This window comes from Ylistrum balloti, unplaced genomic scaffold (assembly GCF_031769215.1).
Source record: "Ylistrum balloti isolate Yb309-2 unplaced genomic scaffold, AGI_CSIRO_Ybal_v1 Utg370242, whole genome shotgun sequence".
Lineage (NCBI taxonomy): Eukaryota > Metazoa > Mollusca > Bivalvia > Pectinida > Pectinidae > Ylistrum > Ylistrum balloti.
The window spans coordinates 1,469,121-1,481,660 of NW_026782196.1; the positions used below are offsets into that span (position 1 = coordinate 1,469,121).

Genomic DNA, 12,540 nt, shown 5'->3' on the forward strand with positions numbered 1-12,540 from the left:
GAATAGGTTCTAAAACCGTGAAATAATTAATCATCTTCATCCTGAGTAACGTGGACATACACTATCTTACCAGGAGCTGGAAGATGATTTTCATATTAATCGTTGTATTTCACCATTATCACTTTCATTTTAAATTAAAAAATAATAAAACAAATATGAATATGATAGGATAAAAAGTGAAAAGAACCTACATCGAATAAAAAAATATATGAATCCAAATAAAATTGTTAGAAGTGTATAAAACATACCTGTTTAGTGTAAAGACAGTTGGTCTCTTTCCTGTTCACTTTACCGGTTATAGAAAATAGAATGAAAGGTGTATACTATATCATTGAAAAAAAATACCCAGGAGGGACCGCATTGAGTATTAATCACGTGAACGATCAGAATAATGTTTCCTGGTAGTATGACGAGTTTTCTATACTTCGCGTAACTCATTTCGTAGTTGAAGTACCTCTTCACTCGAGCTGTGATTAAGTTTCACACATGATTTTCAACACTTGTTTCCTCATAAGATCCCTTAATTTTCTAACATAACACATTTAAATCAATACATGTTCTGGAATATAATGCAACTAATACAGATGATATTCTAAAACTTATTTTAAAGTTAGATTAATTAAACTTGATATTAGCACTAATAAAAAGATTGTAATGATATCATGTCACTGGGAGTCAGCTTATCACAGCAAACACTCAGTGTTTATCCTAGAACTGTATATCATGTCACTGGGGGTCAGTTTATCACATTTTGCTAAAGTCTGAGAAAAAAACCGCTAACTATCCAAGCTGGTATTACTTATAAACATACATATATTGCTCACAAACAATAATTTGAAACAGCCAGGGACATGACTGATTTAACATTGTTCGAGCCACGAAGACAGGAGAACTTAATATATTTGTATTTGAATTGGACTTATAAATGTTAGATAATTAAATATATAACTATAAATCCTTACCTAGCTAAACCCCACAAAACAATGTTAGGAATACCACGGGATAGGTCCTATTACACCTTTACCAAGTTCTCAGGTTCTTCACTTCTTAAGGAAGCTGGTGATAAAATATCTGAGACCGGAATAGCACGACACAAGAGGCTCCTGTGGGAAACCCTGTCTCATCAGAGAGTATCAAGTATTATCTGTTTGAATTAACGATAATATAAAGGGTCTATTGATCATTACGGTGGTGTCTATGGAGCCTTACATTCCACTTTCGTGACAATGGAATTGTTATGTAATATATATATATGATACCTGAATATTTAAAGAATTGGCAAACGTTAACAAAAAGGATGATAATGTTGTCTGTAAAGTATAAGATGACAGATTTCCAAGTGGCTAAACTGTTTAAGGGGAAATAACTCAATAAATCAAAAAGGAATATAATATATATCATACAACATGTACATAATAATAATAATAATAATAATAGTAATAATAATAATATACTGGACGCAGGCCTATTTAGCCTATATATCCAGAGTTTAAAAGTATGAGTATCCCGGATATGGATCAGTGTGTTATTGTCCAGTTCATTATTATAAACACATGCAGTTTGCCTCCAATATTCATCCAATCGGAATTCGAAAGTTTTGATTGTTTGTGACGTTACAACGACATTAGGAAGTGAATTCCAGTGGTTTACTACCCGTTCACAGAAAGAATACTTCCTCAGATTTAGTCTGCTCCTCCTTTTTAATACTGGAAAACTGTGCCCTCTTGTTATCTTGTTATTGTTTTGTATCAGGAAATCCTCCGCGACAGCCCTATCATATCCTCCATGTGTTAGTTTGTATACTTGAATCATATCTCCTCTCAATCTTCTGTGCCTCAGTGTCGGTAATTTAAGGATCCTTAGCCTGCTTTCAGAGTTTAGGTCTTTCATCCCCGGTATTTGTTTCGTTGCTCTTCTCTGTACCTTTTCCATCTCATTATGTCTTTTTGCAGATAGGGATTCCACACTCAGGCCCCATATTCAAGGTGCGGACGTACAAGCGATTTATATAAAAGACAGAACGACTTTTTGTCTAAGTACGTGCATGTTCTTCGGATGGTTCCCATTATTCTATTGGCTTTATTGACTGCATCATGAATATGTTCGTTGAAATTAAGGTTGTTGTCTGTTATAATTCCAAGGTCCTTTTCTTTTGTTACCTGATCTAATGTAACCTCGACTCTTCCATTTCCCTCGTCTCTATATAAGTTTACCTGTGTATTATCGGTTTTCATTCCTACGTGCAGAACTTTGCATTTGTCCGCGTGAAATTTCAAGAGCCATTTATCAGACCATTGTTTAAACTTATCTAAATCTTTCTGGAGATTCAATTTATCATTATGACTGTAAATTTTCGTTTCATCTGCAAATAAATATGTTCTTGCGTGAATAGTTTCCGGAAGACCATTTATGTAAACTACAAAAAGGGATTGGCCTGGACATGTATGTATCATAATAATTATATATGTAAAGGAACCCTGTTTAGATATCCAAAATATATTGTATAATTATCGACCTGTGTTAAGGTATTAACATGTAGCAGTTATATCCCTGTATCACAAACTTGTGGTATAAACATGTAGCAGTTATATCCATGTATCACAAACTTGTGGTATAAACATGTAGCAGTTATATCCATGTATCACAAACTTGTGGTATAAACATGTAGCAGTTATATCCATGTATCACAAACTTGTGGTATAAACATGTAGCAGTTATATCCATGTATCACAAACTTGTGGTGTTTACATGTAGCAGTTATATCCATGTATCACAAACTTGTGGTGTTTACATGGAGCAGTTATATCCCTGTATCACAAACTTGTGGTGTTTACATGTAGCAGTTATATCCCTGTATCACAAACTTGCGTCAGCTATTTTTTTTTTGTCCTGACTATTATAACTCCTACATAGCTTCTACATAGTCGATATTTTTACGAGTTGCTTCCCCTTAATCGCTGCAGGCTGGCGTGTAGTACATACAATTTGCTCTGCCGAGGAGAAAAGCTCCTGTTATTTCTGTAAGCGATTTCAAGACATATTCCAATGTGAGAACTACCATTTGAAAAGATGAGAACACCGATCTGATTTCCTCGTGTTCAAATTTGACTGGTTATGCTCTGCGTTGTATTTTTGAGCTATTAACACCAATAACACACGGTATAGTATGTGTTCAGAAAAGGTCAATATTTGTCTTGACTTAATACTTTTCTTATATCTCGTTACATCATTTCTTCACTTCGAAAGCCTCCTGTCCCACTATGTTTAATTTTTTTGTTCCATGAATGTTCATTTTAGAAACAGCGTCTCCTCCTCTATATCTCCAGAATATCGTCTCAGTGTAAATGTCTTTAGTCTCTAATATCACAGCATATCGTCTCGGTTTAAGTGTCTTTAGTCTCTAATATCACACCATATCGTCTCAGTTTAGCGTCTTTAGTCTCTAATACCACATCATATCGTCTCAGTTTTAGTGTCTTGAGTCTCTAATATCACAGATTATCGTCTCAGTTTTAGCGTCTTTAGTCTTTAATATAACAACATGTCGTCTCAGTTTTAGTGTCTTAAGTCTCTAATATCACAGCATATCGTCTCAGATTTAGCGTCTTAAGTGTCTTATAAAACAGCATATCGTCTCAGTTTTACGGTCTTTAGTCTCTAATATCACAGCATATCGTCTCAGTTTAGCGTCTTTAGTCTCTAATATCACAGCATATCGTCTCAGTTTAAGTGTCTTTAGTCTCTAATATCACAGCATATCGTCTCAGTTTTAGCGTCTTAAGTCTCTTGTAAAACAGCATATCGTCGCAGTGTTAGTGTCTTTAGTCTCTAATATCACAGCATATCGTCTCAGTTTTAGCGTCTTAAGTCTCTTATAAAACAGCATATCGTCGCAGTGTTAGTGTCTTTAGTCTCTAATATCACAGCATATCGTCGCAGTGTTAGTGTCTTTAGTCTCTAATTTTACAGCAAATCGTCTCAGTTTTAGTGTATTTCTGTTCTTATACTTACATTTACGATACTAAATTGCTCCATTTTAAGTGTTTCTTGTCTCTGATACAGAAGTATTCCTCTTTCATTGTAATTTAAGAGTTTCTTATCTCTCATTCTTTTGTGTATTCGTCATTTTTTTCCTTGTGAGCAACGTATCAGTTGTAGTGTCATTAATTTAAACATCTCAATCCTCAATAGATCGCCTAAATGTGAAATATGACTCGTATTACCGCTCAGGATCTCTCGAATAGTGTCAGTGTGTATTCCCAAGTTCAGTTGTCCCCCGCCCCGTTACCGCTCAGGATCTCTCGAATAGTGTCAGTGTGTATTCCCAAGTTCAGTTGTCCCCCGCCCCGTTACCGCTCAGGATCTCTCGAATAGTGTCAGTGTGTATTCCCAAGTTCAGTTGTCCCCCGCCCCGTTACCTCTCAGGATCTCTCGAATAGTGTCAGTGTGTATTCCCAAGTTCAGTTGTCCCCCGCCCCGTTACCTCTCAGGATCTCTCGAATAGTGTCAGTGTGTATTCCCAAGTTCAGTTGTCCCCCGCCCCGTTACCGCTCAGGATCTCTCGAATAGTGTCAGTGTGTATTCCCAAGTTCAGTTGTCCCCCGCCCCGTTACCTCTCAGGATCTCTCGAATAGTGTCAGTGTGTATTCCCCAGTTTAGTGTACCCCGCCCCGTTACCTCTCAGGATCTCTCGAATAGTGTCAGTGTGTATTCCCAAGTTCAGTTGTCCCCGCCCCGTTACCTCTCAGGATCTCTCGAATAGTGTCAGTGTGTATTCAAAGTTCAGCCCCGTTATCTCTCGAATAGTGTCAGTGTGTATTCCCAAGTTCAGTTGTCCCCCGCCCCGTTACCTCTCAGGATCTCTCGAATAGTGTCAGTGTGTATTCCCAAGTTCAGTTGTCCCCCGCCCCGTTACCTCTCAGGATCTCTCGAATAGTGTCAGTGTGTATTCCCAAGTTCAGTTGTCCCCCGCCCCGTTACCTCTCAGGATCTCTCGAATAGTGTCAGTGTGTATTCCCCAGTTTAGTGTCCCCCGCCCCGTTACCTCTCAGGATCTCTCGAATAGTGTCAGTGTGTATTCCCAAGTTCAGTTGTCCCCGCCCCGTTACCTCTCAGGATCTCTCGAATAGTGTCAGTGTGTATTCCCAAGTTCAGTTGTCCCCGCCCCGTTACCTCTCAGGATCTCTCGAATAGTGTCAGTGTGTATTCCCAAGTTCAGTTGTCCCCGCCCCGTTACCTCTCAGGATCTCTCGAATAGTGTCAGTGTGTATTCCCAAGTTCAGTTGTCCCCGCCCCGTTACCTCTCAGGATCTCTCGAATAGTGTCAGTGTGTATTCCCAAGTTCAGTTGTCCCCCGCCCCGTTACCTCTCAGGATCTCTCGAATAGTGTCAGTGTGTATTCCCAAGTTCAGTTGTCCCCCGCCCCGTTACCTCTCAGGATCTCTCGAATAGTGTCAGTGTGTATTCCCAAGTTCAGTTGTCCCCGCCCCGTTACCTCTCAGAATCTCTCGAATAGTGTCAGTGTGTATTCCCCAGTTTAGTTGTCCCCCGCCCCGTTACCTCTCAGGATCTCTCGAATAGTTTCAGTGTGTATTCCCCAGTTTAGTGTCCCCCGCCCCGTTACCACTCAAGATCTCTCGAATAGTGTCAGTGTGTATTCCCCAGTTTAGTTGTCCCCGCCCCGTTACCTCTCAGGATCTCTCGAATAGTGTCAGTGTGTGTTCCCCAGTTTAGTTGTCCCCGCCCCGTTACCTCTCAGGATCTCTCGAATAGTGTCAGTGTGTATTTTCTTGTTACGTTGTCCCCCATCCCGTTACCTCTCAGGATCTCTCGAATAGTTTCAGTGTGTATTTTCTTGTTACGTTGTCCCCCATCCCGTTACCTTTCAGAATCTCTCGAATAGTTTCAGTGTGTATGTCCCTGTTTAAAATGTCGGTTGCAGATTCGTTTTAGTTTCAGTAGGTTTTTTTTGTTCCACTCTCTCGTGTAAAAAATCATTGTCTCATATCTCTGCACAAGGGTTTCGTTGTTTTGTTTTGAAATGTGTTCTGTCGTCTTGTTCACAACCGTTTTCTCATGTTTCGCTCTAAACTGTATTCTGTCGTTTTATTTTGTTCTCAAATGTGTTATATTGCTTTCTGATTAAACAACGTTCTATCGTTTCATTCTAAAATGTGTAGCGTCGTTTTGTTCTTAAATGTGTTCTGTCACTTTATTCTCAAAGTCACTCTGCCGTTTTGTCATCATTATTGTGTACTGTAGTTCTTAACGGTCATCTGTCGTTTCGTTCTGAAAGGTGTTCCATCATTTAGTTATCAAAAATGTGTCCTCATTTGTTGACATAACTGCCTCGTCGTTTTGTTCTGATTGGTACCATCATTTTGTTCTCAAATGTGTTCAATCATTTTACTTTTAAAGAAGTGCCATTATTTTGTTCTCAAAGATGCGTCTTCGTTTTGTTCTCAAAAGTGTTCAAGTATTTAGCTCTCAAAGGTATGTCATTATTCTACTCTTAAAGAAGTGCAATTAGTTTGTTCTCAGAGGTGTACCATCATTTTGTCATAGAAGGTGTGTCCTCACTTTGTTGTCTGAAGTGCGTCGTCATTTTGTTCATATGTGTCATTGCTTCCCTTTCGATGGTTGGCAGATATTTCGTTCTCACAATCAATTATATCGTCGTTTCGTTCCCTAAGTTGTTATGTCGTTTGTGTTCTAAAACAAAAGCATGCTGTCATTTCGTTCCCAAACGTATGCCGCTGTCGGTTTTGATCTCGAAAGTGAACAAATGTTTTTTTTATCCATGCTATGTCCAGCGTATTGTTGATACGTGGGAGTTTTAGAATGTGTCGCTGATTTGCTGAAGAGACATTGAAACACAAGCACAAAATTTGCAGAATTACTAAACAAAACCAAAATTGTATTGAAACTTTCTTACTCAAGAACGTGTAGTGAAACATAAACAGTTTCATACCATGTTTGACCACCATTTATATGCATGTTTCCAAACAAACAAGAAAAATTAGAATGCTCTCATTTCAGACCTCCTAGTTATTTATAAAATCATTTCTCAAATCAAAGTGCAATTTTCGAATGTCTTTTCAGTATAGGTCCTGTCATGTTCCTTTTCCATGGCATTTGAGATTTCTTGTCGTAAGCGATTTGAGCGACTACTTAAAATACTCCTCGTAATATCAAACATTCATCTATTTAATTTATAATAGTATGTATTCACACGTGGTTTACAGTTTTAAATGAGAGAAATCTATCTTAAAATCGTCTCTCTATGATTATGTAATAGACTCGCAAGTGAATAGTGCCGTTTAATACAAATTTAGAGTTAGATAAAGTAGAACTAAGTGATGAATTAAGCTGCATCATACAGCTGTTTTGTCCTTCTAAGACTCGTCAGTGAAGCTAAGCGCCCAGGAGGCGACGGCCGAAAATTTTAAAGTGATTGAAAGAAATGTTGAAATCTAGACGGGGAATTGCGGCAGCCCCATAGTGAACTTTCGTATTTTCATATATTGAATAATTTCAATGCTTGATTATGTGAGAAAATAATTAATGAAAATTATGCAAGAATAAGATAAGAAATAATATATTCTTGGTGAGTTTTGTTTATTTGCACTCATTGACATGATAAACACTCTTTAGTAACACAGGAAATCACATCAACTATCCCACAAAAAAACGTGCTGACAGAAATACACCAATGATTTGTTTCAGCAGATCTCCACCATTAATACACCTGAAACTGCCACCTTAAGATTGGAAGACTTTGTGTCGGTTACAACTTTCATGTCCTTATTAGTAAACACGAGCAGACGACAGGAATTTGGACTTTTATCAATTAACCTCCTCTCAGAACATCATTGCTTATTCTATTATACAATGCCTCATGTGTAAAAACAACATAGGCAGCACTGCGGGTTAATCAGCGATCTCTCTCTCTCTCTCCCTCTCTCTCTCTCTCTCTCTCTCTCTCTCTCTCTCTCTCTCTCTCTCTCTCTCTTCCTCCCTCCCTTACTCCCTCTCTCTCTCTCCCCTCTCTCTTCCCCCCCTCTCTCTCTTTCTCTCTCTCTCTCTTAATTTATATTGTTTTTCCTTGGATAAACACTGTACATAAGAATATATAGAAATCTACCATCTACATTAGTTTATGAAACAAAATGTGAAAGTTTTGCATTGGAAACAGTTTAGAAACAACTGAAATGATATATGTATATTTAGACACGGAAACAGTTATGGTATATATATATGTGTGTGCGTATATCTAACTATATACATAACATACATTTTCATAACAAATAATAGCTCAAACTAGCATTATTCGTACGGCAAGCTTGCACACTACATCCGGGTAATGTAAGAGTCTTCAGCAGCCTCGTCATCAGAAAAGTCTGCCAGATTGATTGGTACCGGCTGTACGGCCATGTTTTTAGCGATTGAAATGGCGTCTTCAAGATCAATGAAAAAGTTATCTTTAGGAATTTTATCAAAAACGCCAGCATGTTCCATGGTGTTACGAATGTCTGCCGAACAACCGGCAAGGAAAACGGTAATGTTCACATGTTGATATTCGGCGTAGATGTGACTGAGGACACTTGCACCGGAAATATCCAGATAATTCATGGTAGAGCAGTCGATGATGATATGGTGAATTTTCTTGGCCCGTTCCAACCATTCGTCACTCACAACCTCGTTTCCGTCTACAGGGTCAATTTCAAGCTCCGTCATCATACTGATGCTCGACGCCACACTAAATCGTCTGCTCGGAAGCGGGTAGTTACTGATCGTAAGGAAGTTGTGTGACGGTGTTCCGTTAAACTTACCATTTCCGACAGGAACAAGATTTTCCTCGGACACGCTAAAAGCTGGATTGTCCGCGCTAGTGTTAGATATGTTTGACACTACACTCTCTTTTTTCTGCCTTATGTCTTTCCCGTTTGAGTCCAGACTAATCGATTGCATATCGTGTTTCATGTCGGTGGCTTTCGTAGATGGGCTTACATAACTGCTCGTTACATCGCCATTCTTCTCTATGCCTGCCTTTTCGTCGCGTTTTTTCTGCTTCTGTAGCATTTTGAGGTATTTTCTTGGATTTATTGTCCGGTTGTACAAAGTGTTTCGGAATATTTCTGCGTTGGCAAAGTAAAGATTGGATTGGAAACGGAAGATCTTTACTCCTGGAATTTCGCGTGTGTTTCTGTACTTGTTGCTTTCGACCATGATACCTTCATTCGAAGTCACGGCCAGACGATAACCTCGCGAGAATTGGGTCTGGAACACAACAGTGACAAGGGATACCACAACACCAATACCTAAACCAAGGTCGATATCAAGGAATACGACACTGAAAATGGTAAAGAACCATATGATGAAATCAAACTTATTGACTTTCCAGAACTTTCTACAATCCATCATTTGAACGAAAAGTCCTTTCAGGGCGACTACTATAATAGCGGCCAGTGCAGCCTTGGGTAAAGGTTTGAACAGAGCGCTTATCACTAAGATTACAAGCAACATGAGGATGGTAACGAAAACCCCGGTGAATGTTGTCTTGGTGTTCATGGTGGAAGCAACCATTGATCTTGGAGGGGCGACAGCAGACGGAAAACACAACATGAACGCACTGAGGAAGTTGCACATACCGTACGCAATCAGTTCCTGACTGTCATCTATCTCGTAGTTGTGCTTCTTGGCGCAGATCTTTGCCATGGCAATGGTGTTGGCGAAAATCAAAATGGCGATCACAAAACTGTCAATTATGTAGTTTTGTATGCCAGTCAAGTCAGGAAATACAGGCGCAGGGAAACTGGAGGTCAACTGACCTACTACCGCGACGTGGAACACTTTGTCCTCGTCCGCGACAGCTTCTTCGTCAAAGCCAATCGCGAAAGATAATACTGTAGCCAAAATGACCACCAGAAGTTCCACTGGGATCGGAATGAAGAGTTTGTGTTTAAATCGTTCGTTGATACACTCCTTCACGAAGAACAATATAACAATACTAATCACTGCTATTATCGGAGTCGTCGGCTGCATTTCGTGTATCTTACCAAAGATAGCCTCGTACGTATAGATGATTTTAAACACGCCGCCAAAACGGGGGGTCTTGATACCGAGAAGTGCTGGGATTTGGCTGGTTGCTATATGAACGGCAGCACCTGAGGTAAACGCACTGAAGAAAGATTCAGACAGGTATGCGGTTACAAACCCTAGCCGGAAACATCCCATTAACATCATGATAAGTCCAGCGGACAAAGCGATGTTGATCGCCACGTTCTCCTTATAATCCATAAATTCTGGAATATCTTCCCATGTTTCGAACGTGGAATTAGATGTTCCGTTTCCACCAGTCATGAGATGTGGGTTCAAATCCTTGAACATTTCTGCTTGTCGGTCCACAACACTTGCAGTCACAATGCATATCACGGCGCTCGTTCCCATGGAAACGTGAGCAGACGTTCCAAAAAACACATACAGGATCACCGGCCAGACAGAAGTGTAAAGACCATTTTCAACTTTTACAGATGTCAGTAAACCGAAAGCAAGAGCCTGAGGGATGTGGAGGATTCCGATAGTGATTCCGGACAGAACGTCCACCAAAAGGTTCTCCTTGAAATTGTAGTACCGTAAAACCTTGATAATTGGAAGAAACGTGCTGAGTTGTTTGAACACACATTTTGCCGAACAGTCACACTTGTTTCGAAGTTTCGTACCCAGACTCCTATTGTCAGGTTCGCCCTCTTTGAGATTAAGATTATCGAAAGCTACCTGTGTATAAGGGGGTCGCTTGACGAAAACAGTGCTCTCTTGTCCAGAGCCGGGCGGACATGAAGAGCGCCGGCTTTTCTTGTCGTTTGCTGCTGGTTCCATCGGCATGCCTTCCACAACCGAGACTGACCGCTGCATACTGCTCAGGTGCTTTTGAAAGGGAATCCTGAGAACATACAATAAAACATTCATTAGTGAAGGGGGACGTCATTGTGTGATGGATGAGACATAAAGACAGGGCAGTTTGCGCCTTGTCCGACACTATATATACAAGCGATAGATTTCGGTCATATTGGTAAGGATAGGAGGGTCGCACGGCAGACGTTTTATGACTTTTGTGTCAAATGACGAAATCCCGCGAGGTATTAAGCCGGGTGATTTGTCAGCTTTGTTACAGGTAAGTATTATGTCTGCAGACACGGTTTGAAATAACCATCTGCTTGTAGGCAATATCATACACTGAATGATTATTGCGGAGTCTTTCACTACTGACAGAACAGATAGCACTTGTCATCAATGAAACGATGAAGACTTTATTAACGTAATGCAGTGAAAATAATGACGATGAGGAGAATGCTTGTTTGATAACCCAATCGGGATTACGTACAGTAGTAGGCTTGCGTTTAAGGTATTACGAGTGTCTATCGAGCCAATATGATGCGCGATTTATTTATTTGTTGAGGGTATATTTTCTGGTCAAATATACGGTTCGGTTATTTTGTCAAAAGTGTGCATTGTGTTTAAGTCAACAATACAGAAATACTTCATTTTCCACTTGTGTAAAGACAACAAAAACAGCATAATTCTTTAATTTCGCCTCTATGAATACAGTGTGTGTTTTCACAAAAATAAGACAGAAATATTACAAAAAATTACATTTAATCTATTGATTTACATATTATGTATTATTTACTTATTTATCTATTTACTTAATTTGTCTATTTATTTCAAAGAGTTGGATCAATTTCTTTAGTTGGTGGGTTTTGAAATTCATCATAACGTCACTTTAGAACAAAAGACAAATAAATGAAATAAATAAATGAAGACTATATTCGACTTTAAAACATATCGAAATATAGATTTTCTGACTTAGTTGATAAAGGTGTCTTAAAGTCGTATCCGTGTCATATGTAACTCTATGAAACTCCTCCGGAAGTTTTTTTTATTTTCTCGTGAAATTTCGCAGAATCAATTTTTAATTACTTGTTTCACAGATAATGAAACAAAGCCGCATTTAGGAATGTATATATGAATATCCTATATTCCAAAATAACTTTTATTAAAAATTTATTCACACAAACAAATATTATATGAATATAAACTTTTAGAACGGATTCTATATATATTAACTGTGAGAGAGATTATGTACAAAACTTCAACTGTGAGAGAGATTGGGTACACCTGTAAATTGTGAGAGATTGGGTACACATACATACTGTGAGAGAGATTGGGTACACATATATACTGTGAGAGAGATTGGGTACACATATATACTGTGAGAGAGATTGGGTACATCTGTAAACTGTGGGAGAGTTTGGGTACACAACATATACTATGAGAGAGATTGGGTACACATATATACTGTGAGAGAGATTGGGTACACATATATACTGTGAGAGAGATTGGGTACACATATATACTGTGAGAGAGATTGGGTACATCTGTAAACTGTGGGAGAGTTTGGGTACACAACATATACTATGAGAGAGATCGGGTACACATATATACTGTGAGAGAGATTGGGTACACATATATACTGTGAGA

At 39.0% G+C, this 12,540-nt stretch overlaps 1 protein-coding gene across 1 annotated transcript; it reads right to left on the bottom strand.

The window, feature by feature from the left end:
- Window positions 1–8,349: 8,349 nt before the first annotated feature.
- Window positions 8,350–10,914, bottom strand: LOC132552329 (prestin-like). Its single transcript, XM_060216489.1, has one exon. The coding sequence runs from the start codon at window positions 10,912–10,914 to the stop codon at window positions 8,350–8,352; it is 2,565 nt and encodes an 854-aa protein (XP_060072472.1).
- Window positions 10,915–12,540: the final 1,626 nt, after the last annotated feature.

Excerpts from the sequence above, each read along its gene's own strand:
- LOC132552329 (XM_060216489.1), bottom strand. The coding sequence starts at position 10,914 with ATGCAGCGGTCAGTCTCGGTTGTGGAAGGCATGCCGATGGAACCAGCA.